This window comes from Babylonia areolata, chromosome 4 (genome assembly GCF_041734735.1).
Source record: "Babylonia areolata isolate BAREFJ2019XMU chromosome 4, ASM4173473v1, whole genome shotgun sequence".
Taxonomy (NCBI): domain Eukaryota; kingdom Metazoa; phylum Mollusca; class Gastropoda; order Neogastropoda; family Buccinidae; genus Babylonia; species Babylonia areolata.
In genome coordinates, this window is record NC_134879.1 from 52,116,182 (window position 1) to 52,144,067 (window position 27,886).

The 27,886-nt window shown below is 43.0% G+C and overlaps 1 protein-coding gene across 1 annotated transcript in view; it reads right to left on the minus strand.

Moving 5' to 3' along the window:
* Positions 1 to 4,821: 4,821 nt before the first annotated feature.
* The window catches only part of LOC143281296 (nesprin-1-like), a 44,111-nt gene continuing 21,046 nt past the window's right edge, over positions 4,822 to 27,886 (minus strand). The window contains exons 15-26 of the mRNA XM_076586454.1: positions 26,121 to 26,268; positions 24,213 to 24,545; positions 19,921 to 20,133; positions 18,845 to 18,926; positions 18,379 to 18,536; positions 15,769 to 15,883; positions 14,463 to 14,668; positions 13,490 to 13,819; positions 12,298 to 12,501; positions 11,323 to 11,418; positions 10,622 to 10,674; positions 4,822 to 8,209 (exon numbers count right to left, since the gene is read on the minus strand). Coding sequence (XP_076442569.1) covers positions 7,969 to 8,209; positions 10,622 to 10,674; positions 11,323 to 11,418; positions 12,298 to 12,501; positions 13,490 to 13,819; positions 14,463 to 14,668; positions 15,769 to 15,883; positions 18,379 to 18,536; positions 18,845 to 18,926; positions 19,921 to 20,133; positions 24,213 to 24,545; positions 26,121 to 26,268 — 2,179 coding nt within the window. The 3' untranslated portion in view covers positions 4,822 to 7,968. The remainder of the gene's footprint in view (positions 8,210 to 10,621; positions 10,675 to 11,322; positions 11,419 to 12,297; positions 12,502 to 13,489; positions 13,820 to 14,462; positions 14,669 to 15,768; positions 15,884 to 18,378; positions 18,537 to 18,844; positions 18,927 to 19,920; positions 20,134 to 24,212; positions 24,546 to 26,120; positions 26,269 to 27,886) is intronic.

Genomic DNA, 27,886 nt, shown 5'->3' on the forward strand with positions numbered 1-27,886 from the left:
ATTATTTTCAATGAAAGCAGTTCTTTATCACATGCGATTTTGAGATAGATCATGATATAATATGAATATATATTTTAGCTCATATTAAAATGAAACCAAGTATTACCTTTGTTTGCAAAGGGTTGTTGCATCATCCTATGCATTGCATGGTTGTGGATAGTTGCATTGTCTGCTTGGTTACTTTATACATAGTCATTGCATATAGTTATCAGCAAATACTAATACATTCCCTGCTATCTCTCGCTGTCTGTATTGTCTGACTTTCTCCTTCACACTTATATATATATTTTTTTTTCTGTCTGTTAAATAAAAAAGAATGCTTCAGGAACATGCCTGACTATAAATTTGAGCTGGGTGTGTTTGATATCTACAAATTTTATGGAGAGCCCGTGGGTGCCTTGTTGAAATTACACACCAAAAAAAGCTCATGTAACATAAGGTTATGGTTTGGATCTGGGGTGGAGGAGGTTTGTATCAAGTCCAATGACAAGATATATTACAAGAAAACAAGCCTCACAATTCACAAACATTTCAGGCTGCTGACAAAGCTGTGAACAATGTAGTACACGCTGCTGAAACTGTATATCATAATGCCAAAATTGCTGCATGTACCACCTCCAAAATGTTGTATTCGATCACCAAAAAACTCCTTGGCAAATCCGATCCCTCTCCCCTTCCCACCAACATCCCACCCTCCCAACTTCCACAAGCACTTTCAGATTTCTTCACCAGTAAGATCCTGGACCTCCGTCAGACTCTTGACTCTCATTCTGTTGCCTCCTCAGTCTTTCCTGACCCACCTTTCTTTGGCAGCCCCCTCACCTCTTTCCAGCCTGTCTCTGTTGACACTGTCAAGAGAATTATCATACAGTCAAGCATCAAAACATGCGAACTTGACCCTCTTCCCGCTTCCTTCCTCAGCCACTGCCTTGACACACTTCTTCCACACATCACCGCTGCTATTAACAACTCTCTTCTGTCAGGCTCCTTTCCCATTAAGTTTATGTCTGCTATCTTACGGCCACTGCTCAAAAAGCCCAGTCTCGACCCAGACTCACTAAACAATTACAGACCCGTTTCTCATCTTCCCTTTTTCTCAAACGTAACTGAGAAAGTTGTCCTTGCTCAGCTTCTTGACCACGTCAGTACCAATAACTTAAATTACCCGTTTAATTCTGCTTACTGCACCGGTCATAGCACTGAGACAGCCCTTCTCAAAATTGTGAACGATTTATTAACTTCTCTTGACAACAACGAAATCTCTATTCTCTCCCTCCTTGATCTTTCTGCCGCCTTTGATACTGTTGATTATCAGATTCTCCTCAACCGTCTGAATTGCACTTTTGGAATCTGTGATCTTGCTCTCTTATGGTTCCGCTCTTATCTGTCTGACTGGTCCAATGTTGTTTCTGTTTGCAGTCTTTCATCCTCCCCTTCCGACGTTCAGTTTGGTGTGCCACAAGGCTCCGTGCTTGGGCCCATTCTGTTTGTTCTCTATACACAACTGATTTCCACCATTCTGAATCATAATTTGTTGTCCCACCATAGCTTTTCTGATGACAACCAGCTGTATCTGTCAGGACCTCCGTCTCTCCTTCCCTCTCTCATTGACTCTACTCGGGCCTGCATCTCCGATCTGAAGACATGGATGACTGAAAACAAGCTTAAATTAAATGAGGATCAAACTAAAATCATGATTATCACCCCACAAAGACTTTGCCACTCAGTCTCTCTTCCTTCCTCAGTCTCCGTCAGTGGCACAGACATTCCTCTTTCCTCTTCCGTCCGCAATCTTGGTGTCATACTCAGCTAGTCTCTTTCCTATTGGCGGCATGTTGCAAATATATGCAAACTGTTACTTTGCAGAATTGCACCCATTCGTCATCTCCTGACTGAAGATGCAACCAAAACTCTCCTCTGTGTCTCTGTGCTGTCCTGCCTGGAATATTGTAATTCCCTTCTTGTCTGTTCACCCAGCTACCACATTGCTAGGCTTCAGAAAGTCCAGAACTATGCTGTGTTCGTCTTGTCTTTCATTCCTGTAAATTTGATCATGTCTGTCCTCTCCTTCATACTTTACACTGGCTCCCAGTACAAGAAAGAATTATTTACAAAGTCATCTCTTTGTTTCAAGTCCATTGAGGCTTCTGGTCCACAGTACTATCTGATCTCATTCATCCTTACATACCCTCACGCCAACTCCGCTCTTCGTCTGAAACCTGTATGCTTAGGATCCCCCTGCTCGATCCAAAATGTATGGCCAACGCAGTTTTTCATTCCAAGCCCCATTTCTTTGGAATCAACTTCCTCAGCCTTTTTGTCACTCATCTTTGCTGCGATCTTTCAAATCCAGTCTGAAGACCCACCATTTCCCCTCCTGATTAATTCTCAACAGCTCATCCGTTTCAAGTATGAACTGGCTATTTGTGAGTGAGTGAGTTTTGATAGTTTTGGAATTTGTTGGTAGTATTTTTGATTGGTTACTATTTACGATTGTGTGCTGTGACTTGTGTGTGTGTGTGTGCATGTGTATTGTGTGGGGGTGGGCTGGATGAATAGTTTTCAATGTTGTTTGGTATCTTGTGTTCAATTTTTCCTTTTTGACATTTACATGTGTTCTGTTTGTAAACGCCTAGGGCTTATTTTCAAGATTAGGTGTAAATGCTCAGAATAATAATAATAATAATAATAAGTCTGAAGCTAGCCATTATATACTCAAGATGCAACAGCCAGGTGTTAAGAAAAAATAAGCACACTTTGTCATTTTCACAATGCAAGGTTCCAAATCAGTATCCGAATATCATGATTGTTATTTGGAGGAGATTGGGGTCTGTCTTGGCATGATTTACACTGAGTGGTGTGTGTGTGTGTTGTGTGTGTGTGTATAGAGAGTAAGCGCATTTCGTTCCACCAGGGGTAAAACCCATGCTAGATGGATCATATATATATACATCCAATGATCTATATATATATATATATATATGTTTTGTTGAGCGTAAAGGTAACTGTCAGACTGTTGATTGTCAACATTATTTCACTTTGTTGCCAAGTATGATTTAAGAGATCAGACAGTGTGTGCATGCTTGGCCATTTGAGGAATTTGTTGACTTTGTGCAAGCATGTCTGCTGCCTTCTTTCCCCCCATCCCACACCAAGGAAGACAGGGTGGGTGTTGTAGTAAATTAAGTCCATCAGGCTAAAGATTAGAATCATATGACTGTCATGTGACATTGTGTGCATTGTTTTGGGATGTTCCACGTTATGTTGTTGAAACCGGAATTCATGTTTTGCAGAAGACCTGAAAATAAGCCCGTATTAATGTTCACCACGCCTCCTGTTGTTGATGTGGTATGAATGGTTACAGGTGGTGACGGAGGTGACAGACCAGGAGGAGGGATGGTGAACGCCTCACAGAACCACAGCAGCAACATGAACCAGTCTGGCCTGGGCAGCAGACCAGGACCCGAGAGGGCAGGAGACGGCGGCGGAAATGACCACAGAGGTATCTCGCAGGGAGGAGGCACAGGGGATGGCCAGGACCTGAAGACCTCCACACCCCACACCAGCCCCTGCCAACAGAGAGGCAGAGGCTTCTGCCGAGAGAAGACGGCCAGAGACGGAAGCAGAGACAGTCACAGGCGTGATAAGAAGCGGCGACACAGTGTTGACAGAATTGGTGACTGCAAACCAAACAGGCGCCCTGAACGAGCGGAGAAGCAGGGCTACAGACAGGTTCCAGCCCTGAATGGAGACGTGGGTATGAGAAGCACTAAACCAAAGGAGAAGGTAAGGTTTGAAGATGAACCCGGGATGAAGAAAAAGATGAAAACCCAAAGGCAGATCCCTAGAATGAGCAACTTCATACGCCTTTGGAAAAGACGGTAAAAGTATACTTTTTGAGTGATTTCAACCAGGCTCTTTTGATACTATCATTTACACATTTGCAGGGAATATTTCCATCACAAATTTATTCAACAAAACTTTGGGACTGTTGATTTAATTGGTTTATTCAGCATAATTATACATTAATAAAACATCTGATGTGTAAATATTTGTATTAGAATTAATGCCGTCACCTTTTGTCTGGGACATGGTTTTGTCCAGCAGGTCACACGTTTCCAGAATCCAGGTGTTTTACACACACACACACACAGACCAAACAGAAAGTGGCCACACATTTGCAATTAATTTATTAGCTGTAAATATTCAATGATTGCACAATGATACATATATATATACTCTCAAATGATGGAATGAGCTATACAAATTCTGCAACACATCTTGGTGTGTTCAGCAAATCAATCATGAAGCAAGCTGTTATAGCTGTCCAACTCCTTGAGAGTACTCCACACACACAGAAGTACTCCTGATAAAACATCTTCACACATGAACTAAGCATAATTTACCTATTGTAACTGTTGTGTACTGCACAGATAACTAAAACCATTGCTTTGTATAATTTCACCCCAATTTCCACAAGGATGTGTACTGGTCAACAAATAAGGCAGTGCATTTGATTCATCTCACCACTGCCTCTCAAGATGTGCATATCCATTAAAGAAATTAGGTTTAGAAAATTCAGCAGGTAGAGTATAGTTTACTAGGTCAACAGTTTATAAAAAACTTGGAATTGAAGATTCGGCAAAACATGTCGTTTTAGCCCAACATGTTTTCAGGTTCTGCATCTCAAAGTAATCAAGAAAGTTGTGTGGCTGCATTTATCAATTCATATTGACATTCCCAAGCTGAAAGGTAATTTTAAAAATCATGTTGGGTTTCGATTTCCACACACATTTTGTATGGAAATGCTTTTTAAAAAAATTTGTTTAATTTTTTTTTTTATAAAGGAGAATGCAGCTGGAGATGGTTTATTCCCTCTCAGCCAAAAACAAACACCCACAATGCATATTGGTCAGATCACCAAGTGTTCTAAACGTGAAGGAGGATTTAAAAATATATGCAGATACCATTTGATTTTTGCAAAGTTATTTCGATAGAGAGGAATGCGAATAAATTGGGATATATAATTGGCACAGGCAACTACATTCTCTCAGTACTACACTATATCATTGTGACAAGTTAAAGCAAAAAAACAAAAAATTACAAGACTGAACATAAATAAATGTGCATGAAGCTTATATATACAAAAATAAAATCAGCTGCCATCAAAATGTATATGTTATTACATTAAGCATCCCTATATTCAAACTCCAGAGAACAATGAGGCACAATACTAACATACACAACAAATACAACTGTACATGTCAGATTCCACCCCCAGCTTCCCCCATTTCAACACCGGACTGCATCTCCACTGCTGTAGTATGTCATTCATTATTTCATTCTCACATCAAGGGTGACACAAACAGCACCAACTTGCACTGAATTTCCAAACAAAATTTGATTATTGCATGTGTACATGTTCCCAGTAGTAATTTAGATACATAATAGGAAGCAAAGCCTTCATGGCCGACACGATTCCTGAACTGAATTGAAAGAAATGCCAGGAGTGCTGGGGGAGGTTATCAGTTCTCTCTCTCTCTCTATATATATATATCATTCCAAATCTTGTTTTTGCTCACCAGTTTGTTGAACTAAAAGGTGTGTATGCTGGAAACGATTCCATCTTAGGCAGCCCACATCAATCAACATTTTATTGTTTCATATCTGTCAAAGTTTCAAACTGCCTTCAACAAAACTGGTTCATTCACTGAATGAAATTCAGTGACCTCCTTTGTAAATGGTCATGAACCATATCAATGTCAACTATGTGCATGGCATTTAGGTGAATGTAGATAGAGAGATCTTCACATCAAGTCATTTTGATCTGGATGAGCAAGATGTTTAAAATTAGTATCCATAGTAATATTCACATTAATTACCCAATAAGTCATCTTCATTCGTGGGCTGCAACTCCCACATTCACTCATATGTACACAAGTGGGCTTTTACTTGTATGACCATTTTCACCCTGTGATGAAGGCAGCCATACTCCATTTTTTTTTTGGGGGGTGTATGCTGGGTATGTTCTTGTTTCTATAACCCACCAAATACTGACATGGATTACACAATCTTTAACGAGCGTATTTGATCTGCTTGCGAATACACACGAAGGGGGTTCAGGCACTAGCAGGTCTGCACATATGTCGACCTGAGAGATCAGAAAAATCTCCACCCTTTACCCACCAGGCGCTGTTACTGAGATTCGAACCCAGGACCCTCAGATTGAAAGTCCAACACTTAAACCACTCATCTATTGCGCCCGTCTCACCCCAATAAGTGAATATTCCTCCTCAGGAGATGTATTCATCAGTGTAACTTCCATACTAAGATGTTTCTACTTCAATTAAAATAATAAAATGACTGACAGTCAAAGTGCTATTGTTTGTGAGAAAAAAAATTAACAGTAAACTGTCAAAGCCATGAACACACACACACAAAGGCAAATGAAATACAGGGTTATTACATAAGCATGAGGCAAAAAGTCAAATGCAAGAAAGGATTACAAATAGCACCATACCTGAATCAAAAGGGAAAATGTACCATGATTTGTGGCCTATAAGGCGCTAGCTGTTTTTTTCTTACTCAAATCAGGCCCCAGCGTCTTATCAGCTGTATGCACCCTTTCTGTCTGAAAACTAAATTCTGACCACCACCAGCTCAATGACATCATTGATCACACTGAACAGCAATACTTCAGTCTGTTCCACTGTTTGATTCAACATGGTTCATGTTCACCATAGAATCAAACTGAAACCAAATTGCATACTACACAAAATTTCAACTGAATGTGATAGCAGTTTGCCCTTAGGCCACGAAAAAAGAGCAGTGTCCAAGTTGGGGATAAATTTATGGTGTGAAAGAGAAATCAGAAGTAACCTAATCATTTTTCAAAAGCAAAACGCAAAGCAAAATGGCAGATGGGACTGAAAACTAGGGCTAGCAGACTGGATTCTGATAAAACAAGCTAACGGAGCTCAGTTAACAAGCAGACGAAAAGTTGGATTCCAATTCAGTTTTCCAAAGATGATGTCACTGCTTGGAAACAACATCCGCTGTTGACAGAGACAAATTAGAGGACTTTCACAGCGTATCAGATGTGTGCGCCTTATTCAAGTTCAAAATAACTTTTTTCTTTAAATTCTGGGGGTGCACCTTATGTGCTGTAGGCCAAAAATTATGGTAGTTAAAATGATTATGGACACATTTGTTCACAAGAATTACCTTTGGTCATCATGGCCAGCAAAAGAAATCATACACTTTATCACACTAAGTATTGGGGCTTTTATGTGATTATAAAGCACAGCAGACAGACAAGCCTATGGCATATGGCATGTCAACAAATAACTGACTAGCCCTTTAGTACACACAGGGTAGGAAAAAGCAGCATTACGTTGCATACAAATGAGCTGATACTGAAAAATATAGAGATAATGGGCAATACACTGATCATTATGCACTGCAATGTGTTTACACCATTAACAAGTGATCAGCTGTCGACATAATCATGAAACTAATGAACAGAAAAATAGACCATATCTGGCACAGTTGGACATTTACCTGGTTTTGATTTATATCTTCCTGAACACAAACATAACTATAAAGGTAAAAATTCAAATGAAAGATGATCTGCAACACCAATCAACTAACCTACACATTCTACTAACAGATGTTCAGATTATGGCTTTAGTGCCAAAATAATGAACATAATGGATGCATGTAGTCCAGGAGAATGTTGCCTATAAAACCGCAAGAACAGTATGGAAGGAAAGTTCAGTTTTCCATGAAAAAAAGAAAAGGAACAGTACAGTAATACATAACTAGTTCACAACCTAGGCGTATCAGTATGTCACAACCTAAGACGTTTATAGACATGATATCAGTTAACAGAATGAACGAATGAGGGGAAACAAAACAATACCACAAGGGGATGGGGAGGGAGGGCTGGTGGGGGTATGACAACAAACACTACGAGGGTGGTGTCCCCTGGCTGTAGTACAGCATGGGAAAGAAGGAGCGGCGGAAGTTGTTGACGAGCTGACAGCGGTCGTCCTCCTCACAGACGGGGAGCAGACAGGCGATGCCCAACAGCAGCAGCAGCAGCAGCTGGAGAGGCAGGGCTGTCCACAGCACGCGGCGCAGCAGGGAGGGACGGGTGGCAAGATGGGTAGCGGCAGTGCAGGGGGCAACTTCCGTACCCATAAGTAAACTGAAGAAAAAAAAAAGATCAGTGCATTTTGTTTTGTGTCCATGAAAGTAGAAGAAATTGTGGTCTGTTGTGAGGAATGGGGAATATGTGACATTGTAAAATTTTGCCTGGTAAAAGACAAAAAAGAAAAAGAAAAAAAAGATGGCAATATAAAGTATTGCCAGGCGAATTAACAGATATTTCTGCTTCTCTTCCCCATAGTGATATCAGTCTGTGTGCACATACACAGTGCTAATATTCTAACCCGTTGGAGGGCACGTACAGTGCTAATATTCTAACCCGTTGGAGGGCACATACAGTGCTAATATTCTAACCTGTTGGAGGGCACATACAGTGCTAATATTCTAACCTGTTGGAGGGCACATACAGTGCTAATATTCTAACCCGTTGGAGGGCACATACAGTGCTAATATTCTAACCTGTTGGAGGGCACATACAGTGCTAATATTCTAACCCGTTGGAGGGCACATACAGTGCTAATATTCTAACCTGTTGGAGGGCACATACAGTGCTTATTCTAACCTGTTGGAGGGCACATACAGTGCTAATATTCTAACCTGTTGGAGGGCACACACAGTGCTAATATTCTAACCTGTTGGAAGGCACATACAGTGCTAATATTCTAAGCCTGTTGGAGGGCAGAGTGTAAAAACTGATTTAAACATTTGACATTTAGCCTGCCTCTGAAAAACAGTGAATTATAAGTATTGTTATCACTGAAAAGTTTGGATTTTATCCAGGTAAACAAGCCAGCGAGAAGACGTCATCTCAAATTAGCTCATATGTGAATTCAACTAAACAAAAAATGAATGAATAAAAAGATTGAACAATGATAGAATTATGTGCATTTACCAATAAAAAATGATCTGGAAACATTTTGAAAGTATGATGGACAGTATATTGAGGCAAATGATGGGACATCAGATCACACTCATTTTTTAACCCTACAACCAACTGTTACGCAACATTTAACTACAACAACATAATTTACACTATTTGCACAGACAATAAATACATCATGTGCACCATCCTTGTCTGAAAGGAGCATATCTGCTAACAGAAGAGAAGTGAAGCTGAAGAAACTCCAGAGAAATGGGAAAACAAAAGCCTTTGGGGCAAAATGAAGAAATATATGGTTAAAATCAGTCATGCAAACGCAGAGCCAGTCACGTGTCTGCTAAAAAAGGCAAAGCAATTGTTTATCAAGTGAGAGTTACACCAGCCCAGTGAAAAGTCAAGCCCAAAATGGAAACTACTAAAGACATATATATGTTTACAGATAACTAAGAAAAAACAAAAAGGAAAAAAGCAGGAAACAAAGGCCTGCCTTGAAACATGAACCCAAACAACAAAAGAAAGCATAGTTGTTTCCCATGTCAAAGACAGGCACTGTGGCAATGTGAAATAATGAGGTGAAGCACAGAGTATGTTAGTACAGTTGGTGAACCCTAACAGTAAAACAGTGCTGAAGCAGCCAAGCCCTACACCAACAGCACCATCCTAACATGAGATGCCTGTTCTGGTAGGTGTCTATAGAATGAAGCAGGCATGTCTGCAACTACAACAGCAAAAAGTAAATGACCAAATGAATTAAGAAAACAACAGCAACAAATAAATTACCAAACAAAAGCGATAAATAAATGAGGGTAACCATATAAAAGACAAAAATACAAAACACCTGAGGGTGGTCTCCTGTTGGGGAAGAGGATGGGAGGCAGAAGGGGGAGGGGGGGGGGGGGCAGTGAAGGGTTTTTAGCCACTGATTGGGTCTCACAAACTGAAGGAAAGTAAAATCGGCTTCTGTTCAATGATTGGTTCTCAAGATTCAACGATGAATGGTGACACAGTCCAATGCCTATAACACAAACACCAAAGAGCAGGCCCAGTGCAGGTGCCAACATTTATTATTATTATTTTTTTAATCACCATTAATTTTATCAATCAAAACCAATAGTAGTGTAAATTGGTCAAAACCATTAGTAAACCTTTCCCTAATATTTTCCAGTTTTTTCTTCTTTAGAGCTTTAGAGACTGCTTCAACAGGGCCTAAGTTCTGGTTTTTCTCTTTCACCCATGTCTGAAAATAGGTCAAAGATTCCAAAATCACCCTGCAGGCTTCATCAAAAAAAAAGAAAAGATTACCAATGACAGGGTAAGAATGGACACCCAGTGAGAACAGCTGCCTCTCAAGCTGTTAGAGGAACACCTGTTGAGTCTACATGCACCAGTTAAAACAAAGTTTTAGATAAAAACTTTTATCATACACTGATACAGGCACCAAACATGATCATGCAGAAAAGAGTGAGCAGTTAGAAACAAGCAAGCACCATGCAGAAGTCAAACAGCACAACCCACATGAGAATGCTTCCCGGAAAACAAAACAAAACAAACAAAAAAAAAAGGATAAATTACTTTGCACTGTCTGTCTCGTCTGGGACAGATACGGATGGTTCTCCGAACAGCAGCTGCAGATTGAAAAATACACAATTATAGAAATATTGTGGCATAGGGAAAAAAGACAACTAATAACCAATCATAAAAGATGCAACAGTTACGCAGTAAACACAAACATGAACACAGACACAAACCCACACAACAACTGCTTCAGATAATCGCTTTAAGTCCAAGGTAACATCTACCTTTCGCAGTTAAACGACTGAGTGACTGCATATGAAGGGGAATTGGTTCCTGATAATGTGACAATGCAGGATCTGTGTGTTCCTGTGGATTACAGGTCACTACCCTTGTGGTCCAGACATCCGTCCAAAGTCGTCAAGATAAACTCCAGTCTAGTCAGACCTAATAAAATGGACCTATAATGTTGATTTGAAAGCAACAAACCTACCCCAGCCATGTTTTCATTTTCTTCAATCATATTCTGGCATCTATGTGAAAGCAGCATTTAAAGTGACAGAGTACCTTCATTCTTTTCATCACTATTGTATTCTCTCTCTTGGTGCGTCTTACACACACACACACACACACGTGCAAGTGTGTGAATTATACAGGTAACAGAAATCTTGCCATTTTATAGGTAAATGAAATATCAGTCATTTGGCATCACACTGATGTGCTTTCCCAGAACCAACCAATCAAATAACATGTCTGAGCACCTGTCGGAAATATGTGAATGGAGATCGTCTTCGAGAATATGGCAATGGATGAACCATGGGTGGCAGTCGTCCCTCCCTTGTGGCAGCGGAAGATGACTGATTTAAAAACAAAAAAGAAAACAGAAAAAGTGAATGGAAACAAAACAAACTCACTGAATAAAGAAATCGAGCAAATGGAACTATTTGCATCTGGCACTGGGGCAGAAACAGCCTTAACTTCTCAAATAAGCTTGTAGACATTCACAAATATAACAATCATTCTTTCTAAATAGCATTTTGTATTTAACATCTCTATGCATCCCCCCCTCCCTCTCTCTTACATGTGCACAGAATAAATTTACTTGTAGTATTTAATTGATCAGTGGTGTTTTTTGGGGGTTTTTTTGGTTAAAAAAAAAAAAATTCAAACAGGTTTCATGTGTCGTTTATCCTACTCTCATTCACACATACACTTACGCATGAAGGGAACTTCACAGATGTCTTACCAATGTATAAACACACTGCACTGTTTAGGCCTCCAGTACCTGTCCTTTATGATCTGCAGGTAACATGTTGAGTGTGTACCAGCTAGTTGAGCTGTTTTTAAGCTGCTTTTTTTTTCTTTTTTTTTGTCTGAAATTTTAACATTTTGTGTGCGTTTCATTTTTCTATTTATCCTCACCAAGGCAGACCACAACACTGGATGAACACTGTAGTTTACCAGCTGTCAAAGCAATTATCGTGTTAGCATTATAGTTTAAAAGCTGGGGTGAAATGGAGACCATAAAGAATATATAAATGGGCAACAAAGAAAAACAGCACACATGCATCCACCACACACTCACATTTTATATCTCATATAATCAGTAATCACTGAACTTACAACTGGTATCTAAGAAATGCATCCATGCACATGACATTGATAAACAATGAGGCCAGGAGAACAAACCTGTCCATGCTCACATAGCATCCAGCCACTTCTCCCACCTGGCTTACCTTGCCCCCCAGCTTGGTCTCCAGCAGTCTCAAGTAGCCGCCAGTCTTGTGCAGCAGTGCCTGCAGGCGGCTGGAGATGACGTACATGCGCTCACGTGCCGCCCCCATCTCCCTGGATTCATTGCTGGCCAGCAGCAGCTGGTCCACTGTCTCCCTCAGTGCCAGAACTGCTGGCTGCTTCTGCTCCAGCTCCCCATACACCGCCTGCAAGTGGTCAGCATTTTGACAGTGTTGCCTATTGTCCAGTGGACCGCACTGGGGCATATCAGGACTGCCCAAATAAAAGATTTCAACTGCACTGAACAAGTTAAAAAGCCCTATAAACTAACACAGTTCATGACATATCTCAATCATTAAGCTCCTGAAGGTATGCAAGATTTGGCTGTGCAAGTATCATCCCTTCCACTCTAATCATCGCAAAAGGGGGAGAGAAAAAACCTACTTCAAAGCCACACAAAAAGACCATATAGGCAAATAACACTGCATAATGGTTAGTATGTGTCCATCCCAGTGTTCACCACAGCAAAACAGCACAGACAGTAATTTGCAGACTGGAAAAGAGAAGAAAGTGTCAAGGCTTGTTGAAACAAACCAGAAAGGAGAGCAGACTGGGAAGGCAGAAAAAGCAGACAACAGTGAAGAAAGAAAGAAGGCAGAAACAGAGCAAGTTAAATGAGGAAATTTCTAGCACATAATTTCCAGGAGGGGGGAGTGCTATTTATACTGGGAGACCTCTGGCATCCCACGAGGGCAGTGGAAGTATGTGGACAAAGCATATTTCTACTGTGGCAACACCAAAAGTAATATGATACAATTACTGTGGTCACATGGTTCACCTTCCTGAAGTGCTGTGGCACTTTTTGTCATCCTTCAACTTTTCATCAGGAACCGATCATTTGTAGGTATTGCCACACAAGCTACTCCATTAGCGATGAAGTGAGTAGTCCTTGATAAAAGTGCTGGTGCAGGACCAAACAACGATAGGATTCTTGACATAGAGTTTACCCCATGTATGCATGCTTGTGGCCTCAGCACAATACACAAGCAAGTCAAAGCACACCGCACTGAACAAGTAGTCCCTCATAAGCTTTCAAGCTTCTTGTTCCTCTCTCCATATGTCTATATTATGCCTCCATCTACTATTTACACTGGGATGAACTTTCATTCAATCCAAGCAAAGTCCCCAACTCACCTTCAGCTCGGTGTACTTTTCCTGAAGCACGGTCAGGTCGTCAGTCAGCACCACAGGCTCACAGGCCTGGACTCGACCCTCCAGCCCCTCCAGCCACAGGAGGTAGTCATGCATGTGGTGGTGGAACTCCTGGCACTGCAGCAGTGCCACCTGCAGTGCCTGCTGGGTGTTGGCCGCCCTGTCCGACACCCCGTCCCAGTGCTGTTCTAGGTCGGCCACCCGGGTCTGAAGGTCTCTGCCCTCTGGGGTGGCTGGCTGGATGTAGAAGTCTTTCAGCAGCTGAATGGATGAAAAGTGCGGCCTCTTCTCCTCCAGCTGAGCCATGAAGTCCTGTTCCATTAGCAGACAGGAGGAAATGAGAAATATGCCTCTATCCTTCCTCTGTCCACTGTTGTTTGTTGGTGGTGTGTATGTGTGGGTGTGAAAGAGATCAAAGTTTATATGAACACACACAAACCAAAAATACTCGTGCTAACTTAACATTTGCTTTTATCTCTCTCTTTTGTCTGTCATCGAGTTTACATTAACACATCAACACTCAAATGCTAAATTATCAATGTTATCAGTCTTTTTTTCTTTTTATGTGTCTTGAAACAAAAATGTAAAACAAGAGAAATAATAAGCGTTTATGCTGGGAGAATGTGTCTGTATAAACACTTTTTTTTAAAACATAGAGTGCATGAGGACACATTCAAATTTGTATACATACATACTTTAAGACTTTACAATGTCTGTGTGATCTTTGTTTTTTTATGGGTTCAGCCAAAATGAAATTATGTCTACAAATCAAATCAAATCATGGTGCTGAGAGCCTCGCTGACCACTAAGGCCACCTCAAGGCTGTCATTATGAACTGGCTAAACAACAATGGATTTCACTGCTTTATTTCTATTTTCCCTTCACCTCCCCCTACCCCCCTCACTACAGTGCCAGACAAAGATATGATATGCCAGAGGACCCCCCCCTTCCTCACCCTGTGCTGCCTGATGAGGACCTTCAGTTGCAGGAGGTCAGTGGGAAGGGGGTGGTGGGACGCCTGCAGGGCCTCTGCCTCCTCCACCCAGCCCCTCAGGGCATCTACGTCCGCAGAGAACTTGCCCACGTCCTTCTGCCGATGCGACACACGCAGGCCCAGGTCTTCTGCCCTCGACTGCAGCCGGTTCCAGCGGTCAAACACACCTACAATCACCACACCTTTCATTTCTTTCTTCTTCTTTTTTGTGCTTCTCTCATCAATAGTGGAGTGATGGCCTAGAGGTAACGCGTCCGCATAGGAAGGGAGAGAATCTGAGTGCACTGGTTCAAATCATGGCACAGACGCCAGTATTTTCTCCCCCTCCACTAGACCACGAGTGGTGGTCTGGACGGTAGTCATTTGGATGAGACGATAAACCGAGGTCCTGTGTGCAGCATGCACTTAGCTCACGTAGAAGAACCCACGGCAATGAAAGGGTTGTCCCTGGCAAAATTCTGTAGAAAAATCCACTCCGATAGGAAAAACAAAAAATTGCATGCAGGAAAATTTTTTTAAAGCCCAAATTTCACACAGAGAATTCTGTTGCGACAAAAAAAGAATACAATACAATTTTTTTCATCTATCCATCATGATTTTTTTGCTTTATGTTCAAAATAGGAAAAACAAAGCAAAACTGAGAAATCTGTTGTGATAAAAATAAATAGAAACAAACACAAACAAAACTGACATTTCTTATCTGTGGTTATTGAGAGCATGATGAGGAAAAATCTGACGTGACAAAGGTATTTTCATGAAGAAAAATATTATGATATGAATATTTGCATAAAAAAGACTTGCACAATAAAATCATCTTATACAGATGAAGATAATGCAGCTTGTACAACATATCTATTTTCTTCTTGTGATGTTTCAGCCTTAAATGAATACACAACAATCACAGTTTGTTGTTTTATTCCCCCCAAGCGACTCTCGGGACCTCTCATAAAACCTCAAGGGAAATAACCCAACACTTCTCATCCAATACCAGCCATGAAGAATAATAACAGGACTACAGTAAACATGAATCACATCGTCCTGGGGAGTTCATCACCTGCTGCATCACACATCAACAAGCACAGCGGATCTACTGATCAGTCATGGCATTCACATTCAATACACATCCGATTAATACACAGAGAGGAGGAAAGCTGGTGGCAATTGTCTTGCGTGGACATAAAAGACAAGATGAAGATAAGGTGAGAAGAATTTGAGACGGAGGAGATGGATAGGAGTGACCGAATTATATGGAAGCCCAGAGTCATACCATTGACTTGTTTCTCCTCATCAGGGAAGGTGGTGGTGCCAGCCTCTCTCAGCAGCAGCTGGTGTAGTTTCTGCACCTTGGTCACCTTCACCTTGCACTGCAGCAGACTCTGTGACTGATCCACACACCACCCAAACCATCACACTACATCCAGATATACAAGTGCTGTTTGCAGCTAAACAAATTCATGTACTCAGCATGATTGATAGTCCAAAGTCTATTTGCCACATGGAGTTTTATGCTAGAGATATTTATACTCACGTAATCCTGTTTTAGTGCAGTTGATATATGTAATGTGTCTGGGCGTGTGCATGCATGCAGTGTGTGTGTGTGTGTGTGTGTGTGTGTGTATGCACGTGAGTGTGAGTATGTGCGTGCATGTGTGTGTGTGTCTAAAAAAAAATGTGTTTTTAGGGAATGTATTTCTTTTCAATCTAAGCATTATTTACTTAATATTTTTATTATCTGGTGGATCATGCTTTTTTTCATTCATTCTGTGAACATATTGGATTGAGCTGTTGTAATGTTTTATGTTATGTTTATATCTGGCTCGATGATATCAGGCACTTTAAGCAGCATTAGTACTGGATATGGCCCCATAGAAAAGTTATAAATTATTAATTATTATTATTATTATTACTAGACATACAATATGATAGCAAATATATAGATGCTCACCCATTTAAACACATAGCAGTGAGGATGTGGTCTTGTAATACAGAATCACACTTTGATTATAAAATGCTGACAGAATCAGGTTTTCTTCAAATGCATGATTTATGCCAAATGCTTGCTCTTCTGTTAAACACTGAATGTACCAGGAGCCACCAAAAAACTGAAATAATTCTTTGCGGTCATAAATGTTTCAACTTTTGTCAACAAAAACAGCAATGGACACTTGGTTCATAAACTCCTGCTTATCTGCATTTGAGGCATCAAAAACACTTTTTGTTTATGACACAAGATCAGCTGTACCAGACTGTGCCCCCATTAAAATGAACAAAAGCAACTCTGTTATAAGCACTCCCACATGAGAGGTCAGAAGATACAAAGAGCTTCATATAGCCTCTGAACACATGGTGCTGTCAGAAATGTCAAACCACTCCCCTTCTTCTGCATTAATGACGTTGCAACATCCACATTAATTCGAGTGGGCTTTTATGTGTATGACTATTTTTACCCTGCTGTCTTGGCAGTCAAACCGTTTTCAGGCATGGTCTGTGTTCTGGGCTTCATGCTAAGCAGGCCCACTGTGAAAGCTTAAGGTGTCCATACAAATGGTTGAGGCAAAGAATTCTCTGCATCACAGCCGGTCTGTGGTTCTCCACGTTTATTTTCAGAATCTACACCTCTGTCCACAAACACCTGAACAATCTACACCTCTGTCCACAAACACCTGAACAATCTACAGTCTCTGTCCACAAACACCTGAACAATCTACACCTCTGTCCACAAACACCTGAACAATCTACAGTCTCTGTCCACAAACACCTGAAGAATCTACAGCCTCTCTCCACAAACACCTGAACAATCTACAGCCTCTGTCCACAAACACCTGAACAATCTACAGTCTCTGTCCACAAACACCTGAACAATCTGCAGCCTCTCTCCACAAACACCTGAACAATCTACAGTCTCTGTCCACAAACACCTGAACAATCTACAGTCTCTGTCCACAAACACCTGAACAATCTACAGCCTCTGTCCACAAACACCTGAACAATCTACAGTCTCTGTCCACAAACACCTGAACAATCTGCAGCCTCTGTCCACAAACACCTGAACAATCTGCAGCCTGTGTCCACAAACACCTGAACAATCTACAGTCTCTCTCCACAAACACCTGAACAATCTACAGTCTCTGTCCACAAACACCTGAACAATCTACACCTCTGTCCACAAACACCTGAACAATCTACAGTCTCTGTCCACAAACACCTGAACAATCTACAGCCTCTGTCCACAAACACCTGAACAATCTACACCTCTGTCCACAAACACCTGAACAATCTACAGCCTCTCTCCACAAACACCTGAACAATCTACAGTCTCTGTCCACAAACACCTGAACAATCTACAGTCTCTGTCCACAAACACCTGAACAATCTACAGTCTGTCCACAAACACCTGAACAATCTACAGTCTCTGTCCACAAACACACAAACAATCTACAGTCTCTGTCCACAAACACCTGAACAATCTACAGTCTGTCCACAAACACCTGAACAATCTACAGTCTGTCCACAAACACCTGAACAATCTACAGTCTCTGTCCACAAACACCTGAACAATCTACAGTCTCTCTCCACAAACACCTGAACAATCTACAGCCTCTGTCCACAAACACCTGAACAATCTACAGTCTCTGTCCACAAACACCTGAACAATCTGCAGCCTGTGTCCACAAACACCTGAACAATCTACAGCCTCTGTCCACAAACACCTGAACAATCTACAGTCTCTGTCCACAAACACCTGAACAATCTACAGCCTGTGTCCACAAACACCTGAACAATCTACAGCCTCTGTCCACAAACACCTGAACAATCTACAGTCTCTCTCCACAAACAACAGAATATACAGCTCTCTCCACAACCACCTGCTTCTCACCTGCGCCTCCCCTAAAGTGCCGCCAGAGGGGGCCAGGGACTCTACCAGTCGCTCTGCTTCCTCCAGGGACAGTGTGGCTTCAGTGATGGCCTCCCTCAGCTGTTCCAGCAGCACGTCTACCGTCGCACTGCGATCTCCGGCGCCCGCGCCACTCTCTTCTGTGAGGAGACACAGCAACACACACACCTTCACATTGTGCTCTCCCCCCCTCCCCCTCACTCTTCACTGTGAGAAGACAGTGCAACACACACACACACACATTCACACTGCACTCTCCCCACCCCCTCAATCTCTGCTGTGAAGACACACAGCAACACACACTGGCCTTCAACTGGTTGCATGGATGTCATCATCACTAGCACAAGATACAGACAACAGGAACATCAACATCATGAACAAAAAGCTTTCCGCCACCCGTGCCCAGCCCTCACTTCCTAAGTCTCCAACCCCCCCACACACTAGTCACCTGGCTCAGCAAGGTGTGGTGGTGGTGCAGCCTCAGTGTCAGCAGCCAGTATCTCTGAGCTCTTGGGGGTCTGCTGTGGGCTCTGATCCCGACAGATCCCATGATCCCATGTTGCAAACAGCCACAGAAATTAATTACTTGACAACAGCAGCAACAGTCGAAATAAAACAACAACAAAAAAACAATAATCAACTAACAGCAACCATACCATTGTCCATGTATCTATTCCTCCCAAGTGTGCTTGTTATGTGCATAGGTGTGTATCTTTTTCAGTGTTTATTTTGTGTGCATGTGCATATGTGCATGCACGTGTGTGTGTGTGTGTGTGTGATGTATCTGACATGTCACTGTACAGCGCTTTGAAAGGCCTGAAAGTGCTATATGGATGTTGCACCATCATCTACATAACTATCCAAAAATAACAAATTTTATGAGTCACAGCAGCTGCAACAAAAAACGAGAAACGCAAAGCTGCTGAATGGGTTTTTTTTATATAATTTTTTTTTTTTTTTTTTACTCAACAGTAACATTTTCTGCTCTAATAAAGAAACACCCAAACTTTTCTTTTTTTTTTCCAACTGATTAACTATAAATTCAAAAAGAGAAAGAGGGAGACTGGTTTCACTCAGGCCCCTCAGCACCTGGAACCATACAGAAATCCAGCTCTCACCATAACACAGAGTGCAGTCTTGTGCACTTAGTAAACTCACATGAGAAATAATAAAATGGCCTTATTTTGGAAAACAAACAAACACACAAACAAAAAACCAGTTAAAAGAGACTGTCACATTTGAGACTGTCACATTTATCATAAAAAAAGGGAAAGAGACAGGCAGAGAGTCACACACACACACACACATACAGATATACAGAGTAAGAAAGATACCACAAGCCAACCAAAGGATTTTCATTCGTTCTGTCAACACTGTCACCACGCCCTCCCAAAACCCAACCAAAAACACCAAATCTCTCCCTGACCCACCACCCACAGACATGGCAACCCCCCCCCCACCCCCAGCCCAACCTTTTAGTCCCTCCCACCCCATCCCATCCCACCCCCACCTCCACCCACCCACCTCCTCCTCCCCGGCAGCGGTCATGGCCTGCAGCAGACGGTGCCGACAGTCACGGCCGTGTCCCTGCACCTGGTTGTACAACCCCTCCACCTCCTCCACCGCCCTCTGCACCCTCTCCCCGCCATCCACACTCATCTGCTGCAGAACCACCGACGCCCCCTCCTTCACGTTCTCCAGGCGGTGCGCCTCCCCGGCCAGCTCCTCCTCTATCCTCTGCTCAACACAACACAACATCAATATCTGTTGTAGTGGTGGTAGTGGTGGTGGTAGTGGTAGTAATGGTGGTGGTAGTGGTGGTGGTAGTGGTAGTGGTAGTAGTAGTAGTGGTGATGGTGGTGGTGGTGGTAGTAATGGTGGTGGTGGTGGTGGTGGTGGTAGTGGTGGTGGTAGTGGTAGTAGTGGTGATGGTGGTGGTGGTGGTAGTAATGGTGGTGGTGGTAGTAATGGTGGTGGTGGTAGTAACGGTGGTAGTAGTGGTGTTTGTGGTGGTGGTGGTGGTGGTGGTAGTAATGGTGGTGGTGGTGGTGGTGGTAGCGGTGGTGGTAGTAGTATCAGCTGCAGCAGTGGTGGTATTAGTAGAAGTAGTATCAGCTGCAGCAGTGGTAGTAGCAGTAAGAGGAGGAGGAGGAGGAGGGGGGAAAGCAGCAACAGTGCTGACAGAGCAGAGACAGTAGCAACAATGAAAGCAGCAACATAAGCAATGCTGTAATGCTGGTGTGAACTACACTTACACGCATTTTTATATACTTTTTTTTTTATCATCGTATCCAATATAAATATTTCTGTCACAACCAGTTCTTACTTAAAGTCTTAACTCCCGAGAGCAAGGTTTCGGTTGCGCATGCGCACTAGAGCCTATCCATAAAAGGGAAAGGGGCGGAGTTTATCTATAAAAAGCGCGAGCACGTGTCCGGTAGAAATGTAAACATGCGGGAGGTGAAAGCAAAACAAAGACCGACTCGCTGTTAGCGGAGAAAGATATCCGTGTACTCCTGCCACACCTGCTCCCAAAACCGAAACTGCTTCCTCTCCAGCACTCTCACTTCAGACTGGCGCCGGGGGTTACGAGCGTCAATCACAGTTTTTGTGGAGGTCACTCGCCGGCTGTTTATGTGATCATTTCAGTCCAAGAAAGGTTAGTAGATTGTCATATTTCTCTCCGTTTGCATGTTTTACAAACAATGTGGTCGTTTACGGTTGCCAACGTCGAGGGGCTGTCTGCATGCTTTCCAATTCTCACCGGACAGTACCACGTGCTGGTGCTATTTTTATCTGACAGACACGTCTAGCGCAAACACAAACGGCTCTAGCTCCGCCCCTTTTCTCTGCATTCAAATTTTGTATTACGTGTAGCTGACACATTTTGCACTTTCCAAAGTCAATTCAGGTCTAGATTGGAAGCTGCTAGGCAAATCTCGCTCTCTGCCATAAATGAAGCCAAACCGTAGCTTTATTAGGCTTTTATTTTGAATAAACCTTCACCGACGTCACAGTGTCAGACTCTGGTGAGAAACTGGCTTGATTCAAATCGCCCGCCATTTATAGTCCGGTTCAGGCTTTAAAGCAATTCTGGACTTTGATATCCACAGCAGCAATGTTTTCATTGCCAAGGAAGCGATAGGAACAGCAACAGCAGTAGCAGTAGCAACATACATAGGCAGAGCTCAGATGCAGTAGCAACATACATAGGCAGAGCTCAGATTCATTATGTGTTGGGAGCTTTCATTTTAAAATGAACATATTTAGGACTAATGTTAAAAGGTACTGATGTCACCACCAAAGTAATAACAGCAGTAGTGATGGTATGTCCACACTTAAAACTTCACAGAAAAAACAATGTCCCCATTTGGTCATAGCTCAGCGGTAGTTCTTGTAGGATCAGCAGTGGTGGTAGTATTCACCACGTAAGCAGTAGTAGTAATTGCAGAAGCTGCAGAAGCATTGGTAACAGTAGTAGCAGTAGCAGCAGTAACACCTACAAAGGCAGCACCAGTAATATTTTCAGTTTCAAGGGAGTGTCCAAAACAAATGTGCACATCCAAAGCTTTACCTCTACATCCAGCTTTACCTCTACATCCAGCTTTACCTTACCTCTACATCCGGCTTTCCCTTCTGGCTTTCCCTTACCTCTACATCTGGCTTTCCCTTACCTCTACATCTGGCTTTCCCTTACCACTACATCCGGCTTTCCCAACATCCGGCTTTCCCTTACCTCTACATCTGGCTTTCCCTTCTGGCTTTCCCTTACCTCTACATCTGGCTTTCCCTTACCACTACATCCGGCTTTCCCAACATCCAGCTTTACCTTACCTCTACAGCCGGTTTTCCATTCTGGCTTTCCCTTACCTCTACATCTGGCTTTCCCTTACCTCTACATCTGGCTTTCCCTTACCACTACATCTGGCTTTCCCTTACCTCTACATCTGGCTTTCCCTTACCACTACATCCGGCTTTCCCTTACCTCTACATCTGGCTTTCCCTACATCTGGCTTTCCCTTACCTCTACATCTGGCTTTCCCTTACCACTACATCTGGCTTTCCCTACATCTGGCTTTCCCTTACCTCTACATCTGGCTTTCCCTTACCTCTACATCTGGCTTTCCCTTACCTCTACATCTGGCTTTCCCTTACCACTACATCCGGCTTTCCCTTACCTCTACATCTGGCTTTCCCTACATCTGGCTTTCCCTTACCACTACATCCGGTTTTCCCCAACATCCGGATTTCCCTTACCTCTATATCTGGCTTTCCCTTCTGGCTTTCCCTACATCTGGCTTTCCCTTACCACTACATCCGGCTTTCCCTTACCTCTACATCTGGCTTTCCCTTCTGGCTTTCCCTACATCCGGCTTTCCCTTACCTCTACATCCGGCTTTCCCTTACCACTACATCCGGCTTTCCCTTACCTCTACATCCGGCTTTCCCTTACCTCTACATCCGGCTTTCCCTTACCACTACATCCGGCTTTCCTATACCTCTACATCCAGCTTTCCCTTACCTCTACATCTGGCTTTCCCTTACCTCTACATCTGGCTTTCCCTACATCCGGCTTTCCCTTACCACTACATCCGGCTTTCCTATACCTCTACATCCAGCTTTCCCTTACCTCTACATCTGGCTTTCCCTTACCTCTACATCCGGCTTTCCCTACATCCGGCTTTCCCTTACCTCTACATCCAGCTTTCCCTTACCTCTACATCCGGCTTTCCCTTACCACTAGATCCGGCTTTCCCATACCCCTACATCCGGCTTTCCCTTACCTCTAATCCGGTTTTCCCTACATCCGGCTTACCCTACATCCGGCTTTCCCTTACCTCTACATCCGGCTTTCCCTAACATCCGGCTTACCCTACATCCAGCTTTCCCTTACCTCTACATCCGGCTTTCCCTTACCACTACATCCGGCTTTCCTATACCTCTACATCCAGCTTTCCCTTACCTCTACATCTGGCTTTCCCTTACCTCTACATCTGGCTTTCCCTACATCCGGCTTTCCCTTACCACTACATCCGGCTTTCCTATACCTCTACATCCAGCTTTCCCTTACCTCTACATCTGGCTTTCCCTTACCTCTACATCCGGCTTTCCCTACATCCGGCTTTCCCTTACCTCTACATCCAGCTTTCCCTTACCTCTACATCCGGCTTTCCCTACATCCGGCTTTCCCTTACCTCTACATCTGGCTTTCCCTTACCTCTACATCCGGTTTTCCCTACATCCGGCTTTCCCTAACATCCGGCTTACCCTACATCCGGCTTTCCCTTACCTCTACATCCGGCTTTCCCTAACATCCGGCTTACCCTACATCCAGCTTTCCCTTACCTCTACATCCGGCTTTCCCTTACCACTAGATCCGGCTTTCCCATACCTCTACATCTGGCTTTCTTTTACCACTACATCCAGCTTTCCCTTACCTCTACATCTGGCTTTTCCTACATCTGGCGTTCCCTTATCTCTACATCCGGCTTTCCCTAACCTCTACATCCGGCTTTCCCTTACCACTACATCCGGCTTTCCCTTACCTCTACATCCAGCTTTCTTTTACCACTACATCCGGCTTTCCCTTACCTCTACATCCAGCTTTCTTTTACCACTACATCCGGCTTTCCCTTACCACCACATCCAGCTTTCTTTTACCACTACATCCAGCTTTCCCTTACCACTACATCCGGCTTTCCCTTACCACCACATCCGACTTTCCCTTACCACTACATCCGGCTTTCCCTCACCACTACATACAGCTTTCGCTTACCTCTACATCCGGCTTTCCCTTACCTCCGGCTTTCCCTTACCTCAATCTCCTTCAGCCGTGCCTCCAGACTCCCCTCAACCCTGCCCTCCCCGGGGCGCTCCAGGAGGGTGACCTGGCCGTCCAGGTCCCTCAGCCAGGACACCACGCTGCGCTGGGTGCTCATCAGGTCCTCGTAGGCCCCGGCCGACCTGCGCAGGGCCTCCAGCATGGCTGTCATCTTGCCCTGCACCCCGTCCCATCGCTCGTTCACCTCCTGCCACCTGCCCTGCATGTCGCCCTGGCTGTCCGTGCGGCCCTCCTTGAAGAGGCGGTGGTACTGCTTGTTCAGGTCCTCCAGGTCCTTCAGACGCTCCAGCAGCCTCTGCTGTAGGGTCTGGAAAAGTCAGCATGAAGAGGTGCCCTGGTTTTCAGTTTGTTAGATTAATTAACTAGTTAGCCTTTGCCTGTTTGCACGAAGAGTTGCCCTGGTTTTCAGTTTGTTCGATTAATTAACTAGTTAGCCATTGCCTGTTTGCATGAAGAGTTGCCCTGGTTTTCAGTTTGTTAGATTAATTAACTAGTTAGCCATTGCCTGTTTGCATGAAGAGTTGCCCTGGTTTTCAGTTTGTTAGATTAATTAATTAGTTAACCATTGCCTGTTTGCATGAAGAGTTGCCCTGGTTTTCAGTTTGTTAGATTAATTAACTAGTTAGAGATTGCCTGTTTGCATGAAGAGTTGCCCTGGTTTTCAGTTTGTTAGATTAATTAATTAGTTAGCCATTGCCTGTTTCCTGGCAAAAATGGTGAACCCATGGTTCATCAGATTTGGAAAGTCGTGGAATCAGCGGAAAGTCGTGGAATCAGCTATTTGGGGTTTGTTTTTTTGTTTGTTTGTTTCTTTTCAGTTGTTTGTTCATTTCCTACAGTCACCACTTTGTGTGATTCCTCCTCCTCCTCCCTCATTCCTAGTGTGAAATGCAACAGACTCACTTTCCTCTACCTCAACAATAGATTCCCTATTTGAATGGTACAGATTCACGTTTTCTTCTTGTTTTTTTTCCTTTTTTTTTTTTGGGGGGGGGGGTGGGGGTGTGGGAGTGGCGGGGGTTATCAATTCATTAGTTCCCCTGACAGGAAAATGGAGGATTCACCTTTCCTTTTATTTCTAAGTAATTCATGGCCTGTCTGGAAAGTAACTGATTAACCTTATGTGTGCTCAAAAGTGACGTTCGCCTTATTTTTTCTCTTTTTTAAAAATTTTTTATTGGTATTCATTAATCTACAAAATGAAAGTTCACTCTTTTCTGCACATATTTCAGTTTCTGTCTGGAAAGTGACAGGATGACTTCTTTTGTACTTTATTCATTCATTTCCTGTTTCAGATCAAGAAAAACTGCAAGAGTAAAAAGATTGCCAAAATATGTCAGTTCTTGCTAATAAAAATACATCTGCTGCCAAAAGCTGGACATTTAACTGTAGGAAATGGTCTGCTTCAAAGAAAGGAAAAGATTAACAATGTTCTGAGTTTTGAACGATCAGTTTCATAATTTCCATCCCATATTCTTAAACAAGAGGCAAGAACGAATAACAAAATCAAAACACGATAAATCCTGAACCATGTCTAAATGTCTGTTTCTGCAAACGTGCACTTATACATGCTAACACACACAATAATAATAATAATACAGGGGGGTAGAGGAGGGAGAGAGATACACACAGATATGAGGGATGAAAGAGAATGCACTCTAAAAATATCTTGACAATGTTTATGTGTACTCTTTGAAGTAACTACAGTGTAATGCTTCACAGGTTTTTTTTTATGGAAACTGATTATGTGTTGTTTTTTTCCTTTTTCTGTGATTGTTATGATCTTTTGTGGAATTTGGTTACATGTGTTTTCTGGACCAATACAACCTTCATTGCAAGGGAGAGAGAGAGAGAGATAGAAAAAAAAAAAGAAGAAGCCAACCTCATATTTACGATTGTCCTCTGTGGTGACAGCAGCAGGCATAGCAGCACTGGCCTCGTCCACCTCACCCTCCATCCCTTTCAGCCAGCTGCTGAAATCCTCCCAGTCAGCCTGGAACTTGTCCCACAGCTCTCCTGTCTCCTCGATCCTGAATAAACCGTCTTTACACATAATCTTGGGGTTTACACAGCACAGCAACACAGCGGGCTGTGCACAGCAACACAGCAAGGGAAACAGACTCCGGGATTAACAAACCTACAAAGGTTATCCTCTGTCTGGAAAGTGACAAGATGACTTTTTGTACCTGAAAAAGATAGTGATCTTGTTAAAGATAGTATCTGGATTTACAGAGTGGGATTACAGAGCAGACTGGACCAACAATGCACAGCTGTGTGACAGATGAAAGATGAGTCTGAATGTACAACAGACATCTATCACCACATGAATGGCGATGAAACATGGCGTCCGATTAATAGTGTGTTAAAAACACCAACCAACAGACAAAAATGAAATCTTGGTACTTACCAAACAGTTATAAAACAACTGATTGAAATGAAAAAAAAAAAGGATTTATACAGCATTCAGTAGACAAACAGAAATTTCTGTGTTTAAGATTATGCATCTGATAAAAGAGAACAGATTTAAGGAAATATTATACAACAAACAAAACACAACAAAGACAAAGCCCTGTTCCCTCTGTCTGAAGGAATCCAGCAAGGAGGATGCCCAGTCTCCTGAACAAGGAGCTATGTCTCCACCTGAGTTCAGTTAGTCCCCTGAACAAGGAACTATGTCTCCACCTGAGTTCAGTTAGTCCCCTGAACAAGGAACTATGTCTCCACCTGAGTTCAGTTAGTCCCCTGAACAAAGTACTATGTCTCCACCTGAGTTCAGTTAGTCCCCTGAACAAGGAACTATGTCTCCACCTGAGTTCAGTTAGTCCCCTGAACAAGGAACTATGTCTCCACCTGAGTTCAGTTAGTCTCCTGAACAAGGAACTATGTCTCCACCTGAGTTCAGTTAGTCCCCTGAACAAAGTACTATGTCTCCACCTGGAGTTCAGTTAGTCCCCTGAACAAGGAACTGTGTCTCCACCTGAGTTCAGTTAGTCCCCTGAACAAGGAACTATGTCTACACCTGAGTTCAGTTAGTCCCCTGAACAAGGAAATATGTCTCCACCTGAGTTCAGTTAGTCCCCTGAACAAGGAACTATGTCTCCACCTGAGTTCAGTTAGTCCCCTGAACAAGGAACTATGTCTCCACCTGGAGTTCAGTTAGTCCCCTGAACAAGGAACTATGTCTCCACCTGAGTTCAGTTAGTCCCCTGAACAAGGAACTATGTCTCCACCTGAGTTCAGTTAGTCCCCTGAACAAGGAACTATGTCTCCACCTGAGTTCAGTTACTCCTCAACAAGGAACTATGTCTCCACCTGAGTTCAGTTAGTCCCCTGAACAAGGAACCCAGGTCTGCTCTGAGAAAAACACCCAGGCTCTCTCTCCTCTACTGGCCCAGGTACCTCAACAGTCAGTCCAGTTCCAACTCAAAGGATTCCATTTCCCTTCCTGAAGGAACACCATCCTCTTCTGAAGGAACAATTCAGAACCAATGCACTAGAGTGACCAAGCGCTAGAAGGAACAGTGTCCTCTACAGAAAAAAGTTCTTGTGTGTCCAGTTCCTCTCTGAACAGACAATCCTCTGAAGGTGGAGCCCACCTGAAGAATATCAAACACTTTCTCAAGGAGGAGCTTAACTTTTCTCTGATTA